At 39.9% G+C, this 24,913-nt stretch overlaps 1 protein-coding gene across 3 annotated transcripts in view; it reads left to right on the plus strand.

Moving 5' to 3' along the window:
* SMYD3 (SET and MYND domain containing 3) overlaps positions 1–24,913 on the plus strand; it is a 463,587-nt gene that overhangs the window by 405,900 nt on the left and 32,774 nt on the right. For all 3 annotated transcript variants that reach the window (XM_048484814.1, XM_048484825.1, XM_048484833.1), the window contains 2 exons: positions 6,316–6,403; positions 10,044–10,218. In XM_048484814.1, coding sequence (XP_048340771.1) covers positions 6,316–6,403; positions 10,044–10,218 — 263 coding nt within the window. The remainder of the gene's footprint in view (positions 1–6,315; positions 6,404–10,043; positions 10,219–24,913) is intronic.

Consider the following 24,913-nt stretch of genomic DNA (forward strand, 5'->3'; position numbering starts at 1 on the left):
GTAGTATACTCCATCATCCTGTTCTGTCTACTGAGCAGTCTTCTTGAATCATTCTGTTAAAATGCATCCCTATTATTTTATAAAAAGGCCTTCTGAATAGTTCTGGTTTACACAGTCTGTGGATATGTGAGCACCTTCCTGTGGCCATTCCAGGTTTGAAACCACTAATGAGGTTCTGACATACATACATGTACATAGCGAATGTACATACATAGGTCGTTGCTGATCTTTTCTATTAGCAGGATGGTACCTGTGGTAGACCCTATTCAGATGACTGAAGTTGTCATGGATGGGCATAGGTCCAAGTCCATGAAAGGCATTATCTGGGATAGCCACTATCTTGAACTGAGTTCAGTAACTAATGGGCAGCCAGTGAGTGGCTACAAAACAAATATAATATACATGTGTTGCCTACTTCTAGATAATAACTGAGCTGCAGCATTCTGAACCAACTGGAGTTATTGAGTTGATTTCAAGGGGAAACATATATAGAGCATATTACAGCAGTCTAGTCTCAATGTTACCGTGATGTGGATCCGGGAAGCCAGATCAGCCAAGGCAAGGGGTGGCAATACTTCCAGGCTAAAGCAAGTTGGAAGAAAGCATTTTTTTGTTGCTGCATTAATTTGCTGCTCCAGAAGGAAGTATGTGTATGTAGTCCAAGGAATTATTTATGTGACTTATCGTGTCAGTGGCAGAACAGGTTTCTTTTTTAAGGGTGCAGACATTTAAAATTTGTCAGTATCTCTTCTCAATGTACATATCTGAAAATATCATTGATAACACCATTTATGTTGTGGCAGTCCAGGAAGCCCTGCAAGGCCTAAGGGGTGGTGAGATGCTCACAATGGCCTAGGTGGGAGTGAATACAGCTGGGATGGAAGTGATGCACCCATAATGATGGAGGAGTGGGACCCCCTCATCTCCCGGGCCTTCAAAAGATGGTAATGGACTAGCAGAAAGGAGGCCAAAACAAAGGTGCCATGGAGCTTGAGAAGGTGGCAGTGAAGATAGGATTGTATAAGCAGTTGGGCCTGGGAAAGACTTACAAAGCCACCAGAGGTCCGGGCAAGGAGAGACCATGCTCACAAGACCTGGAGCAGTATAGGGGCAGCATTGCAAGTAAGTGGCAGGACCCATCAAAAACAAGGGTGAGGGAAGAGCCCATAGGCAGAAGAATGGCCCAGCCCTGCTCAGCTCCTGGAAGGCCCAGAGTGGTGATTGAGCTTCATGACTGTCTGAAGGCCTGGGACAGGCTGGGAAGGCCTGGGAACCCCGAACAGGAGGCTGGACAAGAGATTGACCTAAGAGCCAGGTCTCTCCATAGGAGCGATACTTAACAGGGTGACAAGTGACTCCATGAGGGTGGAAAACACAAGGTGTGAAGGATATACATGAAACAAGAGTGTGCAATAGACAAGAACTAAAAGGGAAAACAACCATTCCTGAGTCAAGTAGTAGCTCATGGGAATCCTTTCTAAGGTGTAGAGAAAGTGGCTCTTTCCTGGGTGGCAGGAAGGTGTGATAACATGCATTAGAAGATATATTCTGTCTGAATCAGATGTTAGTAGTTGCATAAGGACATATTATATGCAAATACATATAGCTTTCTCTTGATGTGGATGGTACTTTTCCCATTTTGCAGTGTATTTTCTACCTTAGTTTCTATTATTGTAGATATTGATATTTTTTCTATTATTGTTGGTGTTAATAATTTCCAAGCATTCTGAAGGGATTTGACCCTCTTTTCCATTTTTTCATCTTCTTTTTGACTAATCCCCTCAGTTTTGAGAAGCTTCCTTTTTTGAAAGTAGGTGTGGTTATATTAGTTCATATAAATGGTGGACTCAATAACACAGTGATCATTGTATTGTTGAAGAGTTTGACGTCCGGAATCACTGTGGTGTTGTGTGGTTTCTGGGCTGTATGACGATGTTCTAGTAGCATTTTCTCTTGATGTTTCACCTACATCTGTGGCTGGCATCTTCAGAGGATCTGATGGTAGTAAAGCAAGTGGAATATATATACCTGTGGGATGAAAGGGTGGGAGAAAGAACCATTTGCCTGTTAACAAGTGTAAAGGGTGCAGTTAGCAAGCTTGATTTGCATGTGTTGAGTGGGATCCACCCATTTTAGCATGTGAGTAACAACCACTATGTCAGACAATACAGAGAAGCCCTTGAAATCCACAGAAAGGTAGAAACCATGACAAATGAACAAAAATTGGCTACCAGTACTGAAAACACACTAGCATCAAGACAGTGACTAATGAACACCACTCAGACACAGGATTTCTCCAGGTAATAAGCAATCAAAGGGATCAAAAAGGCCAGGCTACTACTATGCAAGTGCCCTCACTAATTGATTATGCTCCCTTCATGGTTACTCACATGCTAAAATGGGTGGATCCCACTCAACACATGCAAATCAAGCTTGCTAACTGCACCCTTTACACTTGTTAAAACAAGCAATTGGTTCTTTCTCCCACCCTGGACATTCCACAGGTATATATACTCCACTTGCTTTACTACCATCAGATCCTCTGAAGATGCCAGCCACAGATGCAGGCAAACTATCAGGAGAAATGCTACTAGAACATGGCCATACAGCCCGGAAACCACACAACACCCCAGTTATTCTGGTCATGAAAGCCTTCGACAAATACAAGAATTATTCCTTGAATATCAATAGCAGTTCTCTAAGAGCTTACTGTTAATCAGATGATTCATACCTACTTGATTTGCATGTGTTGGATGGGGTCCTTCCATTTAGCATATGAGTAACCATGAAGATAGCATAATCAATTAGTGAGGGCATCTGCATTGTAATAACCTGACCTTTTGAGGGCTAGTGAACATCACCCAGACAAAGGATGTCTCTAGGCAGTTAGCAATCAAAGGGATCAAAAGGCCAGGCTACTACAATGCAGATGCCCTCACTAATTGATTATGCTATCTTCATGGTTACTCACATGCTAAATGGGTGGATCCCACCAAATACATGTAAATCAAGCTTGCTAATTGTACCCTTTACACTTGTTAACAGGCAAATGGTTCTTTCTCCCACCCTGGACATTCCACAGGTATATATACTCCACTTGCTTTACTACCATCAGAGCCTCTGAAGATGCTAGTCACAGATGTAGGTGAAACATCAGGAGAAAATGCTACTAGAACACAGCCATACAGCCTGGAAACCACACAGCACCCAAGTGATTATTGTTCCCAAATGGTTCAATCACACTTAATTCTCCTACCAGATACTAAGCACTACAAAGGCCCAAACAGGGTCACCTGCTGCTCAGTCTGTTCTATATTACATGCTTTAAGTAGTAATCTGTCTTCCAAATTATATAACATTTGTGTCTCTCTGTCTTCACATTTACTTTTCAAAGTTGATGTTGTATTTAGATAGGTGGCTGATTTATGGTTGTAAGATTAGTAGCATAAATGAATACCTTACCCCCTCCCCCCCCCAAAAAAAACCTTCAGCTTATGCTATTGACCTGGTGTAATTACATGTCATGTTATCCATTCAGTTATATCATCATTCATAAAGTTGTGTCTTCCACAATTGATTCTGTGCCCTTTTGAGGCAGTAGAATTAGATCTAGGCCAGATTTGCTCATTCACTGTATATGCAAAGCTTAACACATCTGGAACTGTATAATTAACATAACTGACATACGGCAACATGAGCTTTTTTGTCCCAGCATTGACCTTTTGTCATGGCAGCTTTCGTTTAGTACAAAATTATTTCCAGGTGAGCTTATTGTGATCAGACAGCTGATTTATATGGTAAGTACATTTGCAAATTGTGAGGGGAACACTGCTCTCTTTGTAATTTTCTCATGTGGAATGGCATAGAATCCTGAGACGGCAGAGGACATTTTGATGCAATCATCTCTTGGGGTAGTACAAGAGTTCAGCTCCCCCCCCCCTCCTTTGGACATGAATGGGAAAACAGTGCTGCAAAACTATGCATGAATCTAATGCAGTCCCTGAGTCATATTTCCTATTATTTGTAACCCATTGTGATTAATTAATTCTCTGTGTAAGTAATGCCAATTAAACTTCTTAACTTTTGTGCTCTTCGGATAACAATTAATCTATTCATTGGATTGCTATCTTTAAGCACTATATCAATATATTTGCAGGGTAGTGGTGGAAAGATACTGGCTAGGATATTACCTCCTATGTCCCTAATAAGATTTGCCTTCATGAAGTATTATCTTACTCATGACATGCAGAGCAAATTCCTTTTTCAGATTGGCCGTTTCTGCACAGCGGCAGGAAATGGCTCTCCACCGGCATAATTCATGCCGGTGGAGCTTCAGGACCACTCACATGGTAACGTGCGGGCGGCCGCAAAGCTGCTGTGACCTGCAGAGGCGGCTCCTCACAGAGCTGCTCGCAGGCCATCCTGTTTACTTACCTCTCCTCCCTGCGCACCTCTGGACAACTGGAGGGACACACCCACGCTGCCCTCTGAACTCCAGGGGATGGCTGGATGTCTGCCCTCCAGCCATCCAGAGCTGCACAGGGAGGAGAGGTAAGCAAATGGGAAACTGGAGGGGCCAAAAGCGGTGCCCTCGCACTGGTGCGCTTTGCACTGCACTGGCGGGAAGATGCCACTTTTGAAAAACCTCGCTCAGGGAGCGAGGTTCAAAAGCAGCATCTTTGCATCGGTTGGGGGGCAAGCACGGTGCTGCTGCAATGCAGCAGTGGCAGCTGTGCAAACAGTGCCCCAGGGACAGTGTTTTTACTGTCCCTAGGGTGCTGTTTTCCACCCATGCAGAAACAGCCACTGAGACAAAGAGGGGCTCTGTAATATATTTGGAGGTATATTTGTGGTACTTTGGTTTGAGGAAAGAATTTGCTACTATGTACTCCACCCTTGAAATGGCTAGTACTGTGTAGCTAACTAATTAATGCTTTAAAAAACAAGTTGTTTATTCCTTGGTTTAACTTGATGGAAAATGCCTGAGTGAAATTGATACGGTGCTCATTTCTTGTGGGCATGACTAATGAAGAAAGTCCCAGAGCAATACAAACTAACTGGTACACATAAAAGGCTCAAAGGTGATTCAGTTTGAACACTGAAGATGACTGAAGTAAAATATTCTGCCCAAGCACTTTGTTTAAACTCATAATGACCTTACTCATCCCATCCTTATGCTCTTGTTTCACAATCTAACCCAGCCCGAAACTGGTTGTTGTGGGTTTTCCGGGCTGTGTGGCCGTGGCCTCGCCTTCATCTGTGGAGGTGTATCACAGAGGGAATTCTGTTACACACTGTGTCCAACCCCAAACCTTTGACTCTGTTACCTACAAGTTCCCAAATGTGTCTTTCTCTCTTAAATGTCTGTCCATTATCCCTTGATGTCCTTTATGCCTTGAATGCCTCCTCAGAGCATTCTTCCTCTTTCCCTTTATATTTATTCTGAAATATCCATTTCTTCAGGAATCTTTTACCTAACCTCTTCCCCAACAAAATCTAAAAACACAGAGCCCCATTCATCATTTGCCTCTATTTTTATTCTTCCATTTTCTACCTTTTTTCCCTTCCTGCCATCAAATGGGCATGTATTGGGTCTTAAAGTTGCCTATTTTGATAATGAATATCTGTACCTTGTGTAAAAAAGTGTTAAGAGTTTTTAGTCTCAACTTATGCAATTAATATGGTTATTCAGGACCACCTGTTGCACTTCATTCTGAGGATGATTCAGACAACCAGCTTTTTCTATCAGCCAGTGACTTTCCATAGTAATAACTTTCAGTCATTTAAATAGTAGGAAATTTGGAATCTGGTGAAACCTGAAGTATCAAATTATTAAGCATTAACATGACAAAACTGACAAAACATGTCTTAATAGACATGTGTAGACCATGCCACCTTCTCATTTGCTATTTTTTATCCAGAATTATATGCCACACCATTTCAAAAATCTAGTCCTTAGCCTAAGGATACATTGCTGCTTTACTGAACAAGTGTTATGGTGACCAAGTATTGTTAAGTTGTACATTTGTGTTTCATTGTTCAAAGTTGACTGCCATGTAATATTCTTTAAAATTAATAAAACAATTGATTTATAGGTATTCCTGATATTAAATGCATTTGCTAAAAAATGAATGGAAAGAATTTGAAAAGAGTAAAGCAAGCATTTCATTTTTCTGTTGGGTTTCACCTGCATGGTTATGGCTTCACACCAAAAGGAATATTTTACTTATCACTGTTTACAGGGTATCATGCTTTAACATAGCATTAAAAAAATAAAAATAAACTGATTTTGTTTTGTTTTTTGTGCCAATGCAGGACGCTGACCTGTTGGCAGGCAATGAGCAAGCTTGGAAAGAAGTCAAAGAAGCTATAAATAAAATGACAACTCCCAAGTCACAGGAAGGTATCCTTTCCATGCCACATGAACAACAGTCAATAGATTTCCTTTTGAATGAGGAACATATGCAGACCCTCCTCCTCATTGATATTTCTAGGTTACAGAAACTTTTTTGTACCTTAGGTATTCTCCGCTGCCTGTCCATCTATCTACCTTTCTATCTGTTCCACTGTCAGTAACTGTTAGACAGCATTAATAGACATTTCTGCTTCTCAAGGTAAGATGTAACACACTTTACCTGAGATTGCCCTTAAACACCATTCTGAAATTCCACTTGTATAAAATTTCACAGCTTACTGTATTTACCCAAAGGCAAGACTGGTTTTTCACTCCAGGTATCTAATCCTATTTTGATGAAAAGGAATTGAAAGGTGAACAGGTGAACAGGTCTTCCTAGCAGCCCAAGTCAAAATGATCCATTCTCTTTCTAAGAGTTTTTGTTTTAATAAATTATAAGACTCTAGACTAGATAAAGGATAAAGAGAATTGAGAGATAAACTAAGTGATTCAATCTTTCTTTCAATTAAAGAAAACCATGGATTAGTCTGGGTGTCAGATAGAAGTAGGTAAACCAAAGAATGCTCATTTTGTGAAAAATGCAAATGGAGCCAGAAGTTAAAAGCTCTCAACCAGGCCTAGATATCTTATCAAAGCAGGGGGACTTGTATGTCCAGCTACAGTTATGTTCAATAGGAAATCATTAACAAGAGCAAGGTAGAATTATATTACACCAATTGCATTGGGTGTCAGTTAGGTTCAAGCTAAGGTACTATTTATAATAAATATAATTTGTGTCCTGGGACCCACATTTATAAAACAAGTCAACCTTTCCTTTTATACTCTGCTGTGTCGGCTCCGTTCATCTGAATAAGACTCTTTGCAGATTGCCTCCTGCAGACAAATAAAATCTGGACTGGAAATAATGTTTAGCCTTTCCAGTTAGGAGAGATTGCACACTTCTGCCTTCTGCAGACATTGTAAAACAATTTTTTAGAAGGAACTTTTTGTAAATGGGATGTTGCTTTTAAAAAGGGTTTCCACATTGGGTTGGGAAAATCCTGGAGATTTGAGTGTGAAGCTTTGGGTGGGTGGGATTTGAGAATGAGAAAGACCGCAGGAGGACACATTGTCATACAAACTAACCTCCAAAGCGTCAATATGATGTGTGTGCGTGTGTGTGTGATCTTTGTAGTCTTGAGATCCATTGTAATTCCAAAAAACCTCCAGGCCCCACTCGGAGGTTGGCAATTCTATCTGTGCTACCTTTTCAAGTATTTAAACTAAGAAATGATGTGGTTCCCTTCCAAAGAAATCAGATTTTCATTTTTCTATGTAAAATTTTGTATTGCAATAATACATAAGTAGCTCTTTCTACCCTTAAGACCGGCAATATTTTTCATGCGTTTTCTTACTTATATTGTGCTTGTTGTGTTGGTTCTTCCATGTGAGGCATTTGATCAGTGATTGCTACTTGCAGACATGGCTTTTGCCCAAGAAATCACTTGGAAGGTGTGGTGGTGGGTTTTTTTCTATAGGAAATAATGCCTCAGGGCACCCTGTTCAGGGGTCTATGGAATTGGACCCCTTGGTTCAATCTACTTGAAATTTGGGGGTTATTTAAAGGATAGATGCCAGCAGCTCTCCTGCAGTTTTAACGCCCCACCAACCATTAAAGGCAACCCCACCAACCATCCAGAAACATTCCCCACAGGAAATAATTGACCCCTTGAAAATTCCTTTTATTCTGGATAAGTTATGAAGCCTTTTTCTAGGGGGCTTCTTAAGCTTCCGCTTAATTAGATTATAGAAGGACATTATGGCACTGACAGACCTCTAGGTAGTCTCTCATTCCAACATGGTGAAAATTGTTATGCAGTTCATAAATCAAGCTCATAACTCAATTGTACTTATCTTTTTTTGTAAAAAGCAAATTGTTGCTGGGTGAGGTATATGATATCAGGCGAGACTCCCCCTTTCACTCTCCTTTTCTACATTCTTCAGAAAATAAATGGCATCACTTATAGCTCAAAGCAGTTTAAACTGTTTCTTTTCCCATTGCTGAGATTATGGCGGGCAGGCTCCGATGGGCAAAGAGGACGGGGCTGCTGGCTTTCACCCAGTGACCCTCACCCCTCTATTTCCATCTCTCCAGAGCACATCACCTTTCTCTCTTGTAGCTCCACTTAATCCATGAGGCCACAATTGCTCAGAAACAGCACCCAAGCGAAAAAGAGACCACAGGGTCATCTCTCCTTCAGCAGAAGAGCAGCCATTCATGGTGCTGGAAACCTGAAGTCTGTTGTTAATGCTAATAATTGATGTAGAACTTGCTATGTGAATGCTAATGACAAGCTGACTGCAATAATTATAACTACTGCTTTTGATACTTCTAAACAAATCTCACCTTAATTTTGTAATTATATCTTTAGGGACTGAAACATCATTCTGTTTTCTCCAGTGGTTAAGTTAGTAAGTGTGTGTTCAATGTAATTATTTAGATGACAACTAATCAGGTGTCCGTATGACTATATAGCCTAAAATTCAATATCATCCCCATCCCATTGCATATCCAATTACTAACTCTCAGGACACAGCAGGAGGAGCAAGGTCGGGAGGCCAGCGAGATAGGATGGACTCTTAGCTACTCTATGATTGACCAACAAGCAAAAAACTTAAGAATACCACCAGTACATTTTAGTTGCTGACTGGTTATATTAGGAAGGTATAAACACTGATGGCCATATGTAGAACCATATCATCCTAAATTAACATGATAAAGATCTTCTGAAAGGTTTGCTTTGTCTATATCTGATCCTTGTGGACATTAAGATATTTTGTCTCACATGCTAACATACCAAAGGAACTATTCAAATGTTTAATAATTGGATACTAGTTGTACCTTTGTCACATAGATCACACAACTAAAACCATTTATCTTTGGTAGGATAAAACTCCTTTCTTCAAAACTATTATACCAAAGAAAAGAAAACTTTGTATCCTCAGAGGTTGTTTTAATTTTGTAGAGACATTGAAATATTGACCAGAAGGAGATGACTTATTTTAAGGGGGGGGGGGCTTTAATAATCTACAAAATAATCATAGTTTGGGTTGCCATCAGATCCATATTATCAAAATGCAATATTCTCTCAGTACTTTTCTTTCACTTATCATGAGCAAAAAATACAGCCATCTAGAGCGTTTGTTAGCTGTAAATAAAAATTCATGTTTTCAGAAGGTTGAAACAGGGGAGTATTATAATTTAAAATAAATTTTGCACAAATAAGAGCAGCAGTGGTATAGTGGTTAAGAGCAGGTGTACTCTAATCTGGAGAAACCGGGTTTGATTCCCCGCTCTGCTGCCTGAGCTGTGGAGGCTTATCTGGGTAATTCCAGATTCAGCCTGAACACTCCAACACACGCTAGCGGGTGACCTTGGGCTAGTCACAGTTCTTCTGACCTCTCTCAGCCCCACCTACCTCACAGGGTGTTTGTTGTGAGGGAGGAAGAGAAAGGAGTTTGTAATCCCCTTTGAGTCTCCTTACAGGTGAGAAAGGGGGGATATAAATCCAACTCTTCTTCTTCAGAAACATTTGCTTTTGTTTGACAATTGCAGTGAAGAATAATCCTTAATCAGAGTAAACAACAGAGTGGAAACTGGCTCTGGTGAAATGCCAGACATTGCTGAAGAACACCAGTACTCTTCTCCCAGACACAAATATCTACCAGCTGAAACTACTTGACCTTGCCATGGATGCCTGCATAAACCTTGGTCTTTTGGAGGAAGCTTTGCTTTACGGGAACAGAACTTTGGAGCCCTTCAGGTGAGACTAGGAGATACAGTGATGTATTAAAAGATTTAATTTTGTTCCATGACAGGAGAATGCATAATCAGTCCTGAAAACCGCCACTGTTGTGCTGTGAGAACCAAGAAGGGAGAATATGGTTGGGAAAAAAGCTCATGCAAAGAACTGTTGCATTCTCCTAGGCACATTTTTTCTGCTCAGCATTCGGACAGTAGTCCTCTTCTCACGTGCAGAATGTGACAGGTCTTGGTACATTTATTGAGTACTGTATTGTGCATGGAGTAAATCTGTCTCCCACAACTATGACAGAGTGATCTCAGTCTGCAGTTCTGTGCTACTTCCTAACCAGCCATATCCTTGATGCAATATTTATTTATACATTAATCTACAATTTTTGTTGTGTTAAGTGAGATTACAATTCCTTAAGCCTATGCCAACTCTTCTGATAGAAGAGGGTAAGGAATGTGATCTCTATGGTTTGCACTTACTGGACATAGGACCCAATCCAGAAGGGGGTGCTGAATAGTCCTGCAGAGGTAGCACAGGGGTGTTCCTGGGGGTGGAACTGACAGTCGACTTCTACCCTGGGTTTGCATGGAAGTGTGCATCAACTTGGCCCTTGGTGGCGTAAGTCCACTGAGCCTATCAAGGGCTTCCCAGTGACGAGGAGGTTTTTTGGGTTTCCCTGCCCTACGCATGCCATTGGGAAGCCCTCTGGAGGGCTAGCACTGCAGAGTAGCACTGCAGTGGTGCTGTCCTTGGCCACCCAGAGATCTGAATTGACAGCCTATCTGCTGCAGCTAAACCTTCTGTTGATTATTGGTGATCCTTTATAACCAGTACAGTATTTATAACCAGTACTATTCTTCTAAATCAGGCTTGCACAACATGTGGCCTCTGTGCAAATAGCAACTTCCTCTGCCTCAATATAACCCTTCCAAAAAGTAGGGCAGAAGGATGCACATTCTCTGACATGTATTAGAGTATGTGATCATATTGTGTATGAAATATACTTTCCTGGAGAACTGTGATTCCTTTTTTTTTCCAGATCCCTGTATATTTTTCAAAAATATCTATGTTCCCAGGCATATCTGTGAATTTATCTGCTTGCCTGCCTATGTATTTTTGGCCTCTTTATGTTACCATTTGTTTTTAACCCAATTAAATTAGCTTTGATTGATATGGTTAGAACAAGAAAAAAAGCGTCTTCTTTTGAACCAGGTAGTAACTGTATGGTACAGCGCTGAGATCGAAGGGCCAGAATGATCAAAGGGTAATTGCAGCTTTATACTTTTCCCTCTGTATATCTCCTCTTTTGTTGAAATGTTGAAGAAAATAATGACAATGGACAACCTTTGAATTAGTACATTCAAATTCAACTACTGGCATAGCAGTTCTTTTCACTTACTTGGGTAAAGGCAGAGACTCAGTTGTGGGAAACCAAGTTTTAATTCACGTAAATGTCATTGGTATGATTGCCCAAATTCATGCCACTTCATGATTATTTAGGGTCTGTCAATCAGGAATGTAAAGTTAGGATTTGAGTTGGTTTATAAACCACAGTTGATCTTAATCATAGTTTCACATGGTAAGTTGAATCTAATTTAATTCTAGTTTGCAGACATCCTGGCATAAATCTTATTTAATCCTGGCTTGTTCTCTTCCAACCAATATCTGCTGAATTGAGTGGTGATTGTCTATAAGCTGAATTATAGTTTCACAAACTAACCATAGTAAAAATGAGCCATGTTTTTATATTATGTCTGAACTGAGCCAAGTGAACCCACTGAACTGTTTCGATTTGCTAAAGAGTATTCAAAGAGCGTGACTTCAACAATTATTGATAGATAGAAATTAAAGTGTTATGAGATTGGCCACAGTATTTGAACAATGTGCTTACATGTTGATCATAGTACAAATGTAGAAGGTTACTAAGGTACTTTGGCTTGAAAAATGAATTGTTTTTTTTAAATATTGGTGTAGGTTTTGCCTTGTATAGTCATTTTTGAGACAGTTGGTGATTTCCTCCCTTCTTTTTCTTATGATGTGTGAAATTACTCTTCTTGTAAGGCTGGATGTTGCTGTGGCCCAGAAGTCTTTGAGAAAATAGTAGTTGCCTTGCACAAGCTCCAATAAAGGGTTGGGCGAGGTCATGTGTCATAAAATATCATTGTGACCCACCTAGTCCCACCTCTTGGCAATGCACTGGTAAGAAAAAATAAAAGAAATAAAAAACTGGCATCACACTCATATTGTTCTGCTCTTTTGTCACGTATCTTTATCCTTCATCAAGAGTAACAGGTGAGCTCATTGCAAAGCAAGACACTGAGATTTGTGGCGAAGTTCAGTTTTTTGTCACTCTGGTGTGCTGTTGCTGCACATTATGTTGCCTTGTGCATAGTCTCATGTCATGCATTTTAGCTTATTAACTGTTCTAGGAAGCACATGAAGACTATTAATGGCTTAATAAATAACCTTCCTCCTCCTGAAAATAATATATGCTGCTGGCAAACTAAATGGGTAGTTTGATAGATGAAGTATTGAGGCCAACTTATTCATGTCATTATGGTAACCATGGGAAATATTGACACCAAAATGTTCCTCCAACTGCTATGGTTAAAAAACAAAATACCTGCTAATTAGTCAATGCAGAATAGAAAAAATATGTAAGCAAAACTAAATCCTCAAATTAATATGAAATTAATTCTTGCCACTATGGCAAAAAACAGATAGCAACTGCATTAGTGTTCAAAGTAATTTCCATGTGTGCTTGGAAAGAGACTGCAGCGTTTGAGAGGAAGAGGCTTTTCACCCACAGCTGTTCTTCGTTGTTCACTTTCCAATTCACCTTTCTTTTATAATTTACTTCCTTTATTTACTGTTTCTGTTCAACTGCCTCCTTTCACCCAGTAACTTGCAAACAATGAGCTTCAGGCTAACAATGCTGCATATATTTTATAATGGAAAGACTGCAGCAGCAGAAAACAATTATAATTTCATCATTCATTTTAATATGCCTTTCCCTGGTTGTTTAGTGGTGTGTGACATAGTTTTCAAACTACCTATTACAACCAAGTTATTTCCCCCTCCCCTTTCCTCCACACTATATATGTATACAAATGTCACGAACTTTGATCGAATGTTGCTAGCATGGGAAAGCTGATCTCTTTTGTACCTTGAAGAAGTTGCTCTTAGTCTCACCAGATGCAAAAGCATGTCCTGAGGAGAGACATTTTCAGTCCGAATTTATTTTTACCTTTGAGCCTTCACTACAAGCCTTGGTGTACCTCACACAAAATCTTCAGTTTCTCATTACAAGAAGTTGTGCCTGAAGCAGCAGGGTATGAAATCCTAGGAAATCTGTTGGGGTGCATTGAATTTCTCCAGTTGAATCAATCTGCTGCTTGACTGCTCCTGCAGTTCCATTACAGCTATCTAGTTTCCTATTCTCAGTTCTAGCAAAAAAATTATTCATATTATTATCTGCAGGGAATCATCTGAAAAACCAAGTTATCCGTACAAGTAGAACTCGATGTGAACCATCTTTGAAAGGATCTGAAAAACTGGTCTAAACACATTTTAATTTCAAGGACTGTTTGCAGTGCCATTTTTGTAAATATGTTTCCGTTGCAATGGTTGCAAGGTTTTCATTTAACCCTCTTATGTAGCAAGCCCAAACATTTATTTAAATAAATAAATGTTTGTCTTTCTCCTCTGTGTTGTTTAGGCTGCCTAGTGAGAGCATTAGGCAGAAAACTGAAGTAAAATTATAGTATTTGTGGGATTTCTTCTCTGTGGCAGGACTGTAGATGAGGACATGGTAGGAGGTGTGCAGGCCAGTTTCAGTCAGCTTGGTATCTGTTTAGCAAATTACCTTAAATGTAACCTGAGTATGTAAAAAAATGCATGCCTGTTAGCATGTGCAGAATTCTTTTTACTCTCTGATTAATAACCACTGTCAAGTGATGGTGCTTTACTGTAACAGTCCCTTGTCAATTTCCTCCTGCAAAAGCAACTTCCATTGTCAATTTTACTCACTCCTAAGTGCGGACACATTGTAATGTGATATTGCTCATTTGGGATGAAAGCTGATTCAAAAGACCTAGCCCTTACGTGATATCACTAATACAATAGAGGAAAAAAATTAATTCCTTTTGAAAATGGAGAAGGATGAGAAAATGGCTGAAGGGGCAGTTGGGCAACGACAAGAGTTTGGTGGGGAAGAAAAATAAAGACTATTTTAACATGATTGCACACTCAAGGGAAGCTACCTTGGAAACAGATAGAAAAAGACATTGCAGTAAAAGTGATTAAGAAACAACAGGGTAAAAATTAAGGGGAAATGTTTCCAGAAGCAAACAGAGGAAAAAATATGTGGAATTAAAATAAAAAAAATGTGGACACGTTGTATCTTCTTAATGTGACATTACTCGTCATATTTCAGAAGTTAAGTGGGGCCAGTCTTAGTACTTGAATGGGCAACCACCAAGGAAGTCCAGGGTTGTTATGCAGAGGCAAGCAATGGCAAACCATCTCTGTTCACCTCTTGCCTTGAAAACCATGCAGGATCACCATAAGTCAGCTGCAATTTGACATCACTTTCCACTGTCATCTAGAACATTTCACAAAATGACAGGGCAACCTAGTGGTGTGCAGAAATACTATGAGAATAATTATTGAATCACTAGACCCTCCCTTATGACATCACTGGACCCTACCCATGACATCACTGAGCTTCTCCCAATAAATTTAAGAATTTAAGTTGATGGACACCTGGAAAACTTTGTATCCTCCCCCCCCCCCCCAATGTACTTATATACCTGTTCACTATAAAAATTCTCCCTATGGTTCTGAGAGTTTTGCTGAGCATAATGGTAGGACTTAAGCCAATATCACTGGGCAATGCTGCAAACCTGCTGCTTTTGAACATCAGTATTTTTATAGTGGAAAATTATCCTTACCAAATTCCTTCTGCACAGAATCTAGTTTTGTGAAATTTAAGACACTTTTAAAGATTGTTTTTTTGATTAACTTTGGAAAAGTTACAAATAGATGAGTGGAAAACAAATGATCTGTGCATGTAGAATATGAACTCCTTGCACTGTGAGAAGACCATAGCAAGATATTTTGATTGCTGAATTTTCATAATATGTCTTAACTGGGAAGTTTGCTGTCTTCTACTTGTGCATAAGTGAATGGAATCAGTAGATGGATGAATAAAATAACTGATTTCCACACTTTATAGACAGCCAGTTTGTATGTTTACTTTGTCTTCTTATAGCAAGATAAATATAAAAAAAATTCTAAATCATAACACTCTGGACACGTGCCTCCAGTATGCCTTTGTTTAAAATGTCCTGAAATAATTTGATTCATAATGTTTCATAAATAAATCTGGTTTGGGGAGTGCATAATAGCTGCAGTGGCTAAGCATGGTTAAATATAGATCTAGCTGAGAGTTAGCTTTAAGAGGCACATGTCTTTATTCTTGAATAACACCCCCTTTCCCTGGAAAATGGACTGGTGCAGATTACCACTAGGGGGTGCTGGTGTTTACATGTTAATGCCTGGGAGTCTGCGGGTAATCCTTATGATGTTGGCTTTCTACGCAGTGTTGCAATTGAAGAACTAACTCAACTGATTGGAAACCTAGACTGTGACATAGTGTTTCATGTGCAGGAGATGTATATATATGTGTGTCTGTATATATGTGATATGTATATGTAAATATGTGTGTGTGTATGTGCATATGTGTGTGTGTGTGTGTATGTATGTGTGTGTGTATGTATGTATGTATGTGTGTGTGTGTGTATATATATATGTATGAGAATGTTTATATTTCCCACGTTCCTGCTCAATCAGGGCTCTTGAGTTGGCTAACATTTAATAGCAGAACATTATAAAATAGATCATAAAGCTACTTAAAACCAAAAGTGAAATATATATATATATAAACACAAAAGCAGCAGTTGAAAGACATGGCAGGAAGGAGGGATAACTGAAGGAACCCCAAATAAAGACAGTGTGGGACAGGGAAGGCAAATATCCCTGGGGAGGGAATTCTATAACTGTAGCATCATGATGTCAGGCCTGCGCCATTCTCAGCCTGGCATCTCACACGTTCACTCCAAGGCCACAGCTGGCCTAGCCATTACCTCTGCCTGAGGCTGAGAAGGTTTTCTTTCACTTTCATGTAATTAGTGAATAGTGCTTAGACGTTCCCCCTTATCCTCGACTTCCTGTAGGGGGGAATTGCCTGTCTCACAACAATGTCTCTGTTCTCACCATCTCTTCTTATGCTGATGTTTTGGGAATGCGAGGGAGGGGGAATTATGGGTTTAGCAATGTTGTAATTTACAGGTATATACTTGGGTCCAGAGAGCAAAGCCGTAGCTTTGGCTTTCTGAATTTCGGGCTGACACAGTTCCAATAAAGCTCTTGAAACTTTCCTGAGACTTGTCTGTTGACTGGAGTAACAGGCCCTTACACATGACCAAGAAGATGAACTTCCAGTGGTGGTGAACCTTTGGCACTCCAGATGTTATGGATTACAATTCCCATCAGCCCCTGCCAGCATGGCCAATTGGAATTGTATTCCATAACATCTGGAGTGCCAAAGGTTCGCCACCACGGGAGTAGGCAATCCTTCAGGTATTCAAGTTCTAAACCATATATGGATTTAAAATATTTTTGATGTTTGTTGTATATTTGATTTTAGTCATGGAGCTATCTTCACAAATTGATTTCTTGACTGAAAGGCCTCTGAAGTGACAGCATACACATGCTCATCTATGAGACATCAAAGATTTAAACATGAAAAAAAAAACCCCAAAGCTGCCATCTGCATGTGGGAATCTGCATTTTCCAAGATAACTCCACATCTGAAACTGACTGATACTTAAAAGTGTACTGTCATAACTTGCAAGGAAGTTTTTATCTTTTAGTACTTCATCTGCTGTCACTGTCTGGAAAAGTGTGAAACTTTTTGAGGGCAGCTCAGTAAGTGTTAGCCTCATAAAAAAGTTCCCCATGGAACATCAATCTAAAGGAAGTTGGTTCAAACAAATAATGGAAAAGAAAATGATGAGGCAAGCAAACATTTCTTACTCTGGGCTTGCAAAATTGCAATCTGCAGCAGCACAATACTAGAGTTGCTGGCCTCCAGGGAAGGGCTGGAGTCCTTTTGGAATTACAGCTGCTCTCCAGATGACAGAGATCAGTTCTCCTGAAGAAAATGGGGACTACTTTGGAGGATGCTCTGTGGCACTATATCCTACTAAGTTCCCTCCCTTCCCCAAACCCCATTCTTCCCAGGCTTCACCTTCAACTTGTTTAGGAAGATGTATCTCACAAAATTGAAAAGGTTGGAATATAAGTCAGCAATAAAGCATCATTGATTATATTTTGTACACTTTCATCCCATCCTTCTTCCACAGGGCTTACACATCATCTTCATTTCTCCATTTTGCCCTCACAACAACCCTGTAAAGTAACTTGCCCAAGGTCACCCAGCGAACTTTATGGCAGAATGGGGGTTTGAGCCTGGGTCTCCCAGATCACAGTTTGACATTTTAACTACTATACAGTGCTAATGTGAACATAATCCATTTTGCATGTAAAGTGCAGTCAGGTCTCAGGCAATTTATGGTGACCCCAGCAAGGGGCTTTCAAACCAAGTGAGAAGCAAAGATGGTTTGCCATTGTCTTCCTCCACCAATCCTTCCTTGGTGGTCTCCCATCCAAGTACAGCCCCCGCTTAGCTTCTGAGGTCTGATGAGATTGGGCTATACCATGAGGTCTTCCCTCCCTAATATAATCAATAGTTCCATGTGGTTTGTTTTTTTTTACTTTTTTAGAAAATATATACATCTTTCCAACTCCTGGTTCCATCTCCCTTCTTCCTGTCCTTACCCCTATGTCTAACCTTTTTATCAATTTTTTTGCATATGAAAAGTACTTTTCTTACAAAATGCCTTCCAAAGTGAAGGTGCCACTTTCAATATTAATCAATTATATATTACAGTTCATTACAGTACTAAAATCTGAAATGTGCTTAATCTTAATTCTTCCAGCCCCTTATCATCCCAGCATAGTAATGAGGTTTGCTGTTTTCTGATAATGGTGCATGTAGTTATTTTTCATGCTGTAAATTGCTCTGAGATCTTTGTGGAAAACTACTTTGCTTTGCATTGCCCAAGGGGGTCCTGGCAACAGCGATCTCTCTCAGATCTCATGTTGTTTCCCAGGAGAGTTCACAAAAGGTTACAGGGTCATGGAGCATGGCTGATGATCACTGGAATGTTCAGCATCTTGGTGACTGATTTCTCATATCAAGCAACGTAAGTAAGCTTATTTTGTGCCTGCACACTATATGTGACCACGAAGGCTATGCTGCTTAAACCAGTTGTTAAACCCTCAGACGCTGCTACCCATTTGGCATTTTTGGAACAGAAAGCATGGAATGCCTTTTAAGCAGATAACATTCTGCCTACATACCTTGACTCTTATCTCTTGCTTTCTGTCTGGACACAGCAAGTCTGCATATTGTCTCTGTGGCATGTCTGCCTTCTAGGTAACACCTCCAGGGATGGACAGTTATCAAGAGATGAACAATAGTTAAAAATGTAGTTATGGATTTGTTGTAAAAGCAGTAGGGAATTCTCTGCCACCATACTTCAACTCAACACTGTTGAATGACTTAAAACAAAGGAACTGCTAATACTTCTTGCTACATGAGTTTGGTAGTGAAGTGTCTACGATCTCATTGGCACAAGACTGTATAATACATCTTTGGGAAATGAAGGCTTATCATGGCACTGGGGGTAATTTAGTTATTTACTTCCCTCAGTGGTAATGTGTGAATACTTAGGTGGGATGTAGATTTCTAAGCACTGCGTGATATTTAAACATTCAGAGAGAGCTCCTGCATCAATTCTGTTGGTGGTGAGCACCACTCTTCTTTGGAGAACAGGGTCCTGGTTACTGTCATTGGTAACCTCAAGGAGTGTATGGTTCCGTTACCAAGGGCTGTTCCTAAAGACTGTTCAGAAGCTACAGCAAATGGAAAATGAATTATTTCACCCACTTACAAGGGACTGTTCTGTTCAAAATGGACCTAGATATTGTAGAAACTATGTGCTGTGACATTGTTTCCGCTGCTACTCTACTAAAAGCAATTTTCATATGAAAATTAATTGTGTCATGAACAGTATATTTAGTGATTTCCAAGTTTTCGTTGCATTTTTGAAACTGTTAGCCAACCTTTGGCAAATTTTCAATATATCTTGTTTAATCAAGATTCCCCAAAGCAGCTCACTTTTCTCAAGCTGCGGCAGCACTGGTGACAGCTGTAGCTTATACAGAGATACCTTAGTCTGATAGTGAAGCAGACGCTGCTTTCAGTACAATAACATTACCCAAACTTGTGATTAAGTGCCTATTGAGTTCCATTTCCTTATAAGAACATGTGTAAGAACCCAAGAATGTATACTACAAGTGTACTAAGCATTAATCTGTCAGTAGTTTAAGTGTGTTTAAGACAGGGCAGTGGAAATATACAAAAGGTGACACAGTGTATGTTTGCTGGGAAGTATTTAAAAGCAGATGGGAGCTGTAAAGCAGACTGATTCTAAGAAGTGTTCAGCATATTTATCTCCTTCATTAGCTGAATCTTTGTTTAAACCTGTATAAACATGAGTGCAGATCCCAAACAAAGCTCAAAAAGCTACACTTTTGGAAGAACATCAAATCACATGCTTGAGCCAGTTTTTAATAGCATTTCTCTTTTAAAAGATGTCCTTCTATCCTGAAGATAGAAGTCATGTCCTTGTGGACATGCAGAGCTGAATAGAGATTTACAGTTGGGATCAAAATCATCAGATGGAGTTTTGTAAACCTCAAACCTATTGACTTTAAATGGACAATAATGGACAATAGCAACGTTGCGAGAAGCATAAGAAAAAACTAATTGCAGAGCGCTGTCCTCCTTGATTATAAGCATTATTGCACTTTTGAAAAACTTTGACCTGCCTTTAACAGCCTTGAAGTATTACGAGGCCAGTTACCTATCTAGAATCTGGCTAGCTGTTATCTTTGTGTTAAGATTATACTGCTGTGCCGTTCTAAACTGTATACAAATTGCTTTTTTCATTACTCCAGTGGAAGAGGTAATAATTTTCCAAAACATCTGGTTATTGTGTTGTAAAATTATTTTGGTTACTTATAAGTAAATTGCTACTCCAGTGGGAGACACAATTTTTGGAGTATTTATTGTAGCCTGATTGGTACAAGTTTTCTTCTTTTCACTTTGATTAAACTTACAGTTCTGTGCCACTTTCTGGGCTGTGCTGGAGGCAGCTGCCCTACTTGCCCACTTAGTTGTACCACCTTTGCCTGCATGTGTGTGCACATGACTCTGAGCAGATGAAACTGTGCTGAAAGGCACTGTTTCCCATCAGTATGAGTAGGTATATCCAACAGAACACATTCAATAGGTTTTCTGCAGTGTTCGCACCAATCCCACTGAAACAATTCCTGGCTGTCATTTATGTGACCTCCCCCCCCCCCTTTTTTTTTTTAGTTCTGTGTTGAATCGATGCTTCAGGGCTTCACAGCCTCAACTGAATTCTATACTCCTCATATATTTGAGTCTTTGAAGATTGACCCCTTGAAAAGAAAGGATTTAAGAGAAATGCTGCAGATAAACAGGCAAGGGGGGAACTGAAGCTCATTCCGCACATGCAGAATAATGCACTTTCAAACTGCTTTCAGTGCTCTTTGAAGCTGTGCGGAATAGCAAAATCCACTTGCAAACAGTTGTGAACGTGGTTTGAAAGCGCATTATTTTGCGTGTGTGGAAGGGGCCTGAGTGAGCTCAGAAAATGATGCCAGGAAGGATATTCAGGGAAGCAGAGAAATGTGGGAAATGTAGTCAATAGATTGCACAGCAACTGAAGACACTTTCAAAATGTTTCAGCTAGAGAATCATTTAAAAAGAAGATTCATTTAAAATGTTTTGAGACTGGAAATAAAATGTTTGGGGATAAAAACAACGCAGAACTCCATGGAGGAAACCTGCCTCAAAACATTTTAAATGAATGGTGTGGAAAAGCCCATTGTTTACTCAAAATCATGATATTTCTTTTATTCAATGTAAGGATAACAAGGGGAATAGATTTTAAAAGCATCTTTTGTTATCTGCAGAGGCTAGCACATACATAGAAAAAGCTGCCACATTGACTGTATTAAACAAGAACATAAGAATAAATATCTTGAACCTGAAGCAGAATCACCACAACAGTCCTACTGTGATGGCATTTCTAGGTCATTGGACCACATGACTGGTTTCCAGATGGAAATGACATTGTCTAAATATCTTGTTGAAGGTTTTCACGGCCGGATTCAACTAGTTGTGGTGGGTTTTCCGGGCTGTGTGGCTGTGGTCTGGTGGATCTTGTTCCTAACGTTTCACCTGCATCTGTGGCTGGCATCTTCTGAGGTATATCACAGAGGGAAGTCTGTTAACAGTGTGTAGCAGACAGTGTGTAGCAGACTCTCTGTGATATACCTCAGAAGATGCCAGCCACAGATGCAGGCGAAACGTTAGGAACAAGATCCACCAGACCACAGCCACACAGCCTGAAAACCCACCACAACCAGTCTAAATATCTTATTTTTCTTTTTATCACAGGTGTCCAGAATAATCCAGGAAACTTTCAGTTGTTAAAATTCTTTGACAAAAGGCAGTCCTTGGATAGTTTGTTGCATCCCTACTTGTATGCAGGGCTGTCATAAAAAGTTTATATCTGATTCGTAAATGAACTAATAGCCCTGGCTAAAGACCACCATAATTCACTAATGACAGAGCTGTGTACTAACTGATATAAATCCTTGAGCTCTTTCACTTGTTCAACAATTCCCTGGCATATGCCATGCCAGGAATTCAGCCTCACATTATGCAACCACCTTTAAACAAGTTAGGTGGATGTGAAGCATTTTTCCATGTAGGGTTGTCATTCTAAAACTTTCATAAGACTGCAGACAGTTACATGGGATGCTTCTGAATTTGTCTGTGTCTTTTTGTTTCTTTGGCCTGATACATTTCCAGCATTGTATAAAAGCATTATTAAAAAAAACCATGTTCCACACTACATGGCCATGTTTTTTCCCCTGCTTGTGTCTAGCCAGCTAGCAGTATGCTCCCAAGAGGCCTGTTTTTTTCCTCTACATTTAATTTTGCCTTTTGTAAGCCAGAGGGTTCCCAGATGTATCATCCATAACCACTCTAGCATATGCTAACGTTGGCTACAGATATGTACCATATGGGGACTTTTACGAACTATAGCACCTTAAAAAATATAAGGCCATGGGGCCTAAAATGCAGTGTTTGATTCAGCACTGTTCTTTTCTTAATGGCCCATAATGCTTGGTGACAGGCAGCCATTCCTCATGAAACTGCAGGCAAGTAATACAATTACTTCAGTACCTTATATAGATCTCCCATATTCTGTATTCTGTGTCAAGGTAAGACCACCAGCCTTCCTTACATCCACCCCTTCCTTACATCCACCCCTTTGACATAAACCCTTAATTAGGCAACAGTGTTATTAATTTGTTTTGCCAGTATCCCACAGCAGAGCCAGCCCTTCTGATTTTCAGCTGGAAATGATATTGTGTGATGCCATTTCAGCCTCTCATTCCCACCACCTTAGTAAGCTTCATGCCAATTGCCAGCCAAAGACTGGCAACCCTAGCTCCAGCTGTCCAATTCCAGCAGCCATGGCCTCACGAGAGCAGCTCATGGGATCTGGATGTGTGGATGTGATCTGTTAGGTGTTACTTCCCCTTATTAAATCACTGTGTTGTATCCAGCTGACCTTTTCACTCAACCTAGTCCTACCGGTATTTCTTTTTTTTTTTTACTACAATCCCTATTCTAAATGCCTAGAATGTCCGATGATTCCCAGTGTGGCCTTTTTGGGTGGTCAAGGGATCACTCCCTTTTGCCAGCAGAAAAGTTAGTTGGATAGGCTTCCAAAGGAAATGGAACTTTGTACAGAGGAGCCTTTGAGAGCTTTCTGCCACACATTACTGAAAGGAGCAATTGCTGGCATTTGGACAGATAAGGGTCTGGTCCTAGCCTCTCCAACAACTTTTGGACACCTTTAGTTCAACAGGTGAACTAGTTTGGGTCTTCTTTTTTGACCCATTGGCTCTGATACAACCTAGGATCAGTAATGTGTGCGTCAGCTGTTTAGCTTTTAGAAAAATTTCTGGTTTTTCACCTCCCGTTCTCTAGATTTATGCTTTCACTTTTTCTGGGTGCTTTCTTTTATGGCCTTTCTGTATTTTTACTATTTTTTTTACTGTGTCCTTTTTTCCTAGTCTCTGTTATGTTGCTATGTTTTGTGAAAAAAAGGTTAAAAAATAATAAAAGGAAAAAAGTTGGTTGGATCCAAACTGATAGGCCATTGTATACATTGATGAATTATGATATGTCTATTTAATGAATAATTAAAACAAAATGAGGAGAATGGTGGCTGATCTGTTTGCTTTGGTCTCATTGTTATCCCTTCCAACAATCAAACAGCTTACTCAATGAACCCATAATTCCTTCCTACATCAGTGAGCAGAAAGACAACTGTAAAGGGACTTGGTAGCATTCCTTTATTTACAGGCCGCTTTATGTCTTCACACTGCTTGCTTTGAACTCCTTATGTGACTAGCTAAGCTGCTGTTAATCATGGCACAGGAAAATAGCTAGCTACCTGGCTTCCTAGAATATATATGGAAGAGAGTTTACTCAGTGTGCAGTTGGGTTTCCATTATCTGCACTGTTCCCTCCTAATTCATGTGTTACCATGCCCCTTGTGGTTCCACACAAGGTTCCTTATCTATACAAAGCAATACTTAATCAGAATTTCTGATTATCTGTATAAACCACTAACAGAAAATGAGACTGGACTGTATTACTGCTTCAGGGGCTGGGATCAGGAAAAATATGGCCTTCATTGTATGCTTATGGACTGTATGTGTGTGTGTTTAAACAAGTCTAACAGCATGAGGGTAATACCCTAGCAATTTCTTCAAATGATATCTATCATTTATGGGTATTAATGTTTTCTTCTAAATATTTGTTTCCAGTATTCCATTAATTTTAATTTCATTCATGTTTATGATAATTCATATATTTGTTTGTTTGTATTCTTTTGGTTTCAATGGGCAATATATTTCCAGAGGTAACTTCTTTGCTTTCTGTTCAATTCAGGTGAAACTTGGAAAGATTTGATTTCCTCCGTCTCAGACCTTCTGTACCAGGTTTCAGGCAGTCAGAGAAAGGGTCCCAGTAATTAATGCTACAATCCTAAGCAGAGTTGCATTTTTTTTTAAAGCCCACTGGCTCTTTTGAGGATGGCACTGTGAAATCCTTACTTGTGGAACTGGCAGAGGCAGATATCTGGCACTCTCTACAGGTCAGGCAGGGTTACAGAGCAGACCCAGGGAGGCATTTGGCATCCCAAGAAAGACTGTTATAAAGAGGTAGAGGGAGGCACTAATACCCTAAGAAAGGCAAGCACACAAGGCAAAGCCACTCCTCTGCTTTTAGACAAAGTTCCCTCATTTTTCTGACAGTGAGTGTGAGTGCTTGCTGGAAAACAAACACTGGAAATCACTTGAAGGAAATCCTTTTCTCTCCATGTAAACATATGCTCCA

This window comes from Sphaerodactylus townsendi, linkage group LG01 (genome assembly GCF_021028975.2).
Source record: "Sphaerodactylus townsendi isolate TG3544 linkage group LG01, MPM_Stown_v2.3, whole genome shotgun sequence".
Classification (NCBI taxonomy): Eukaryota; Metazoa; Chordata; class Lepidosauria; order Squamata; family Sphaerodactylidae; genus Sphaerodactylus; species Sphaerodactylus townsendi.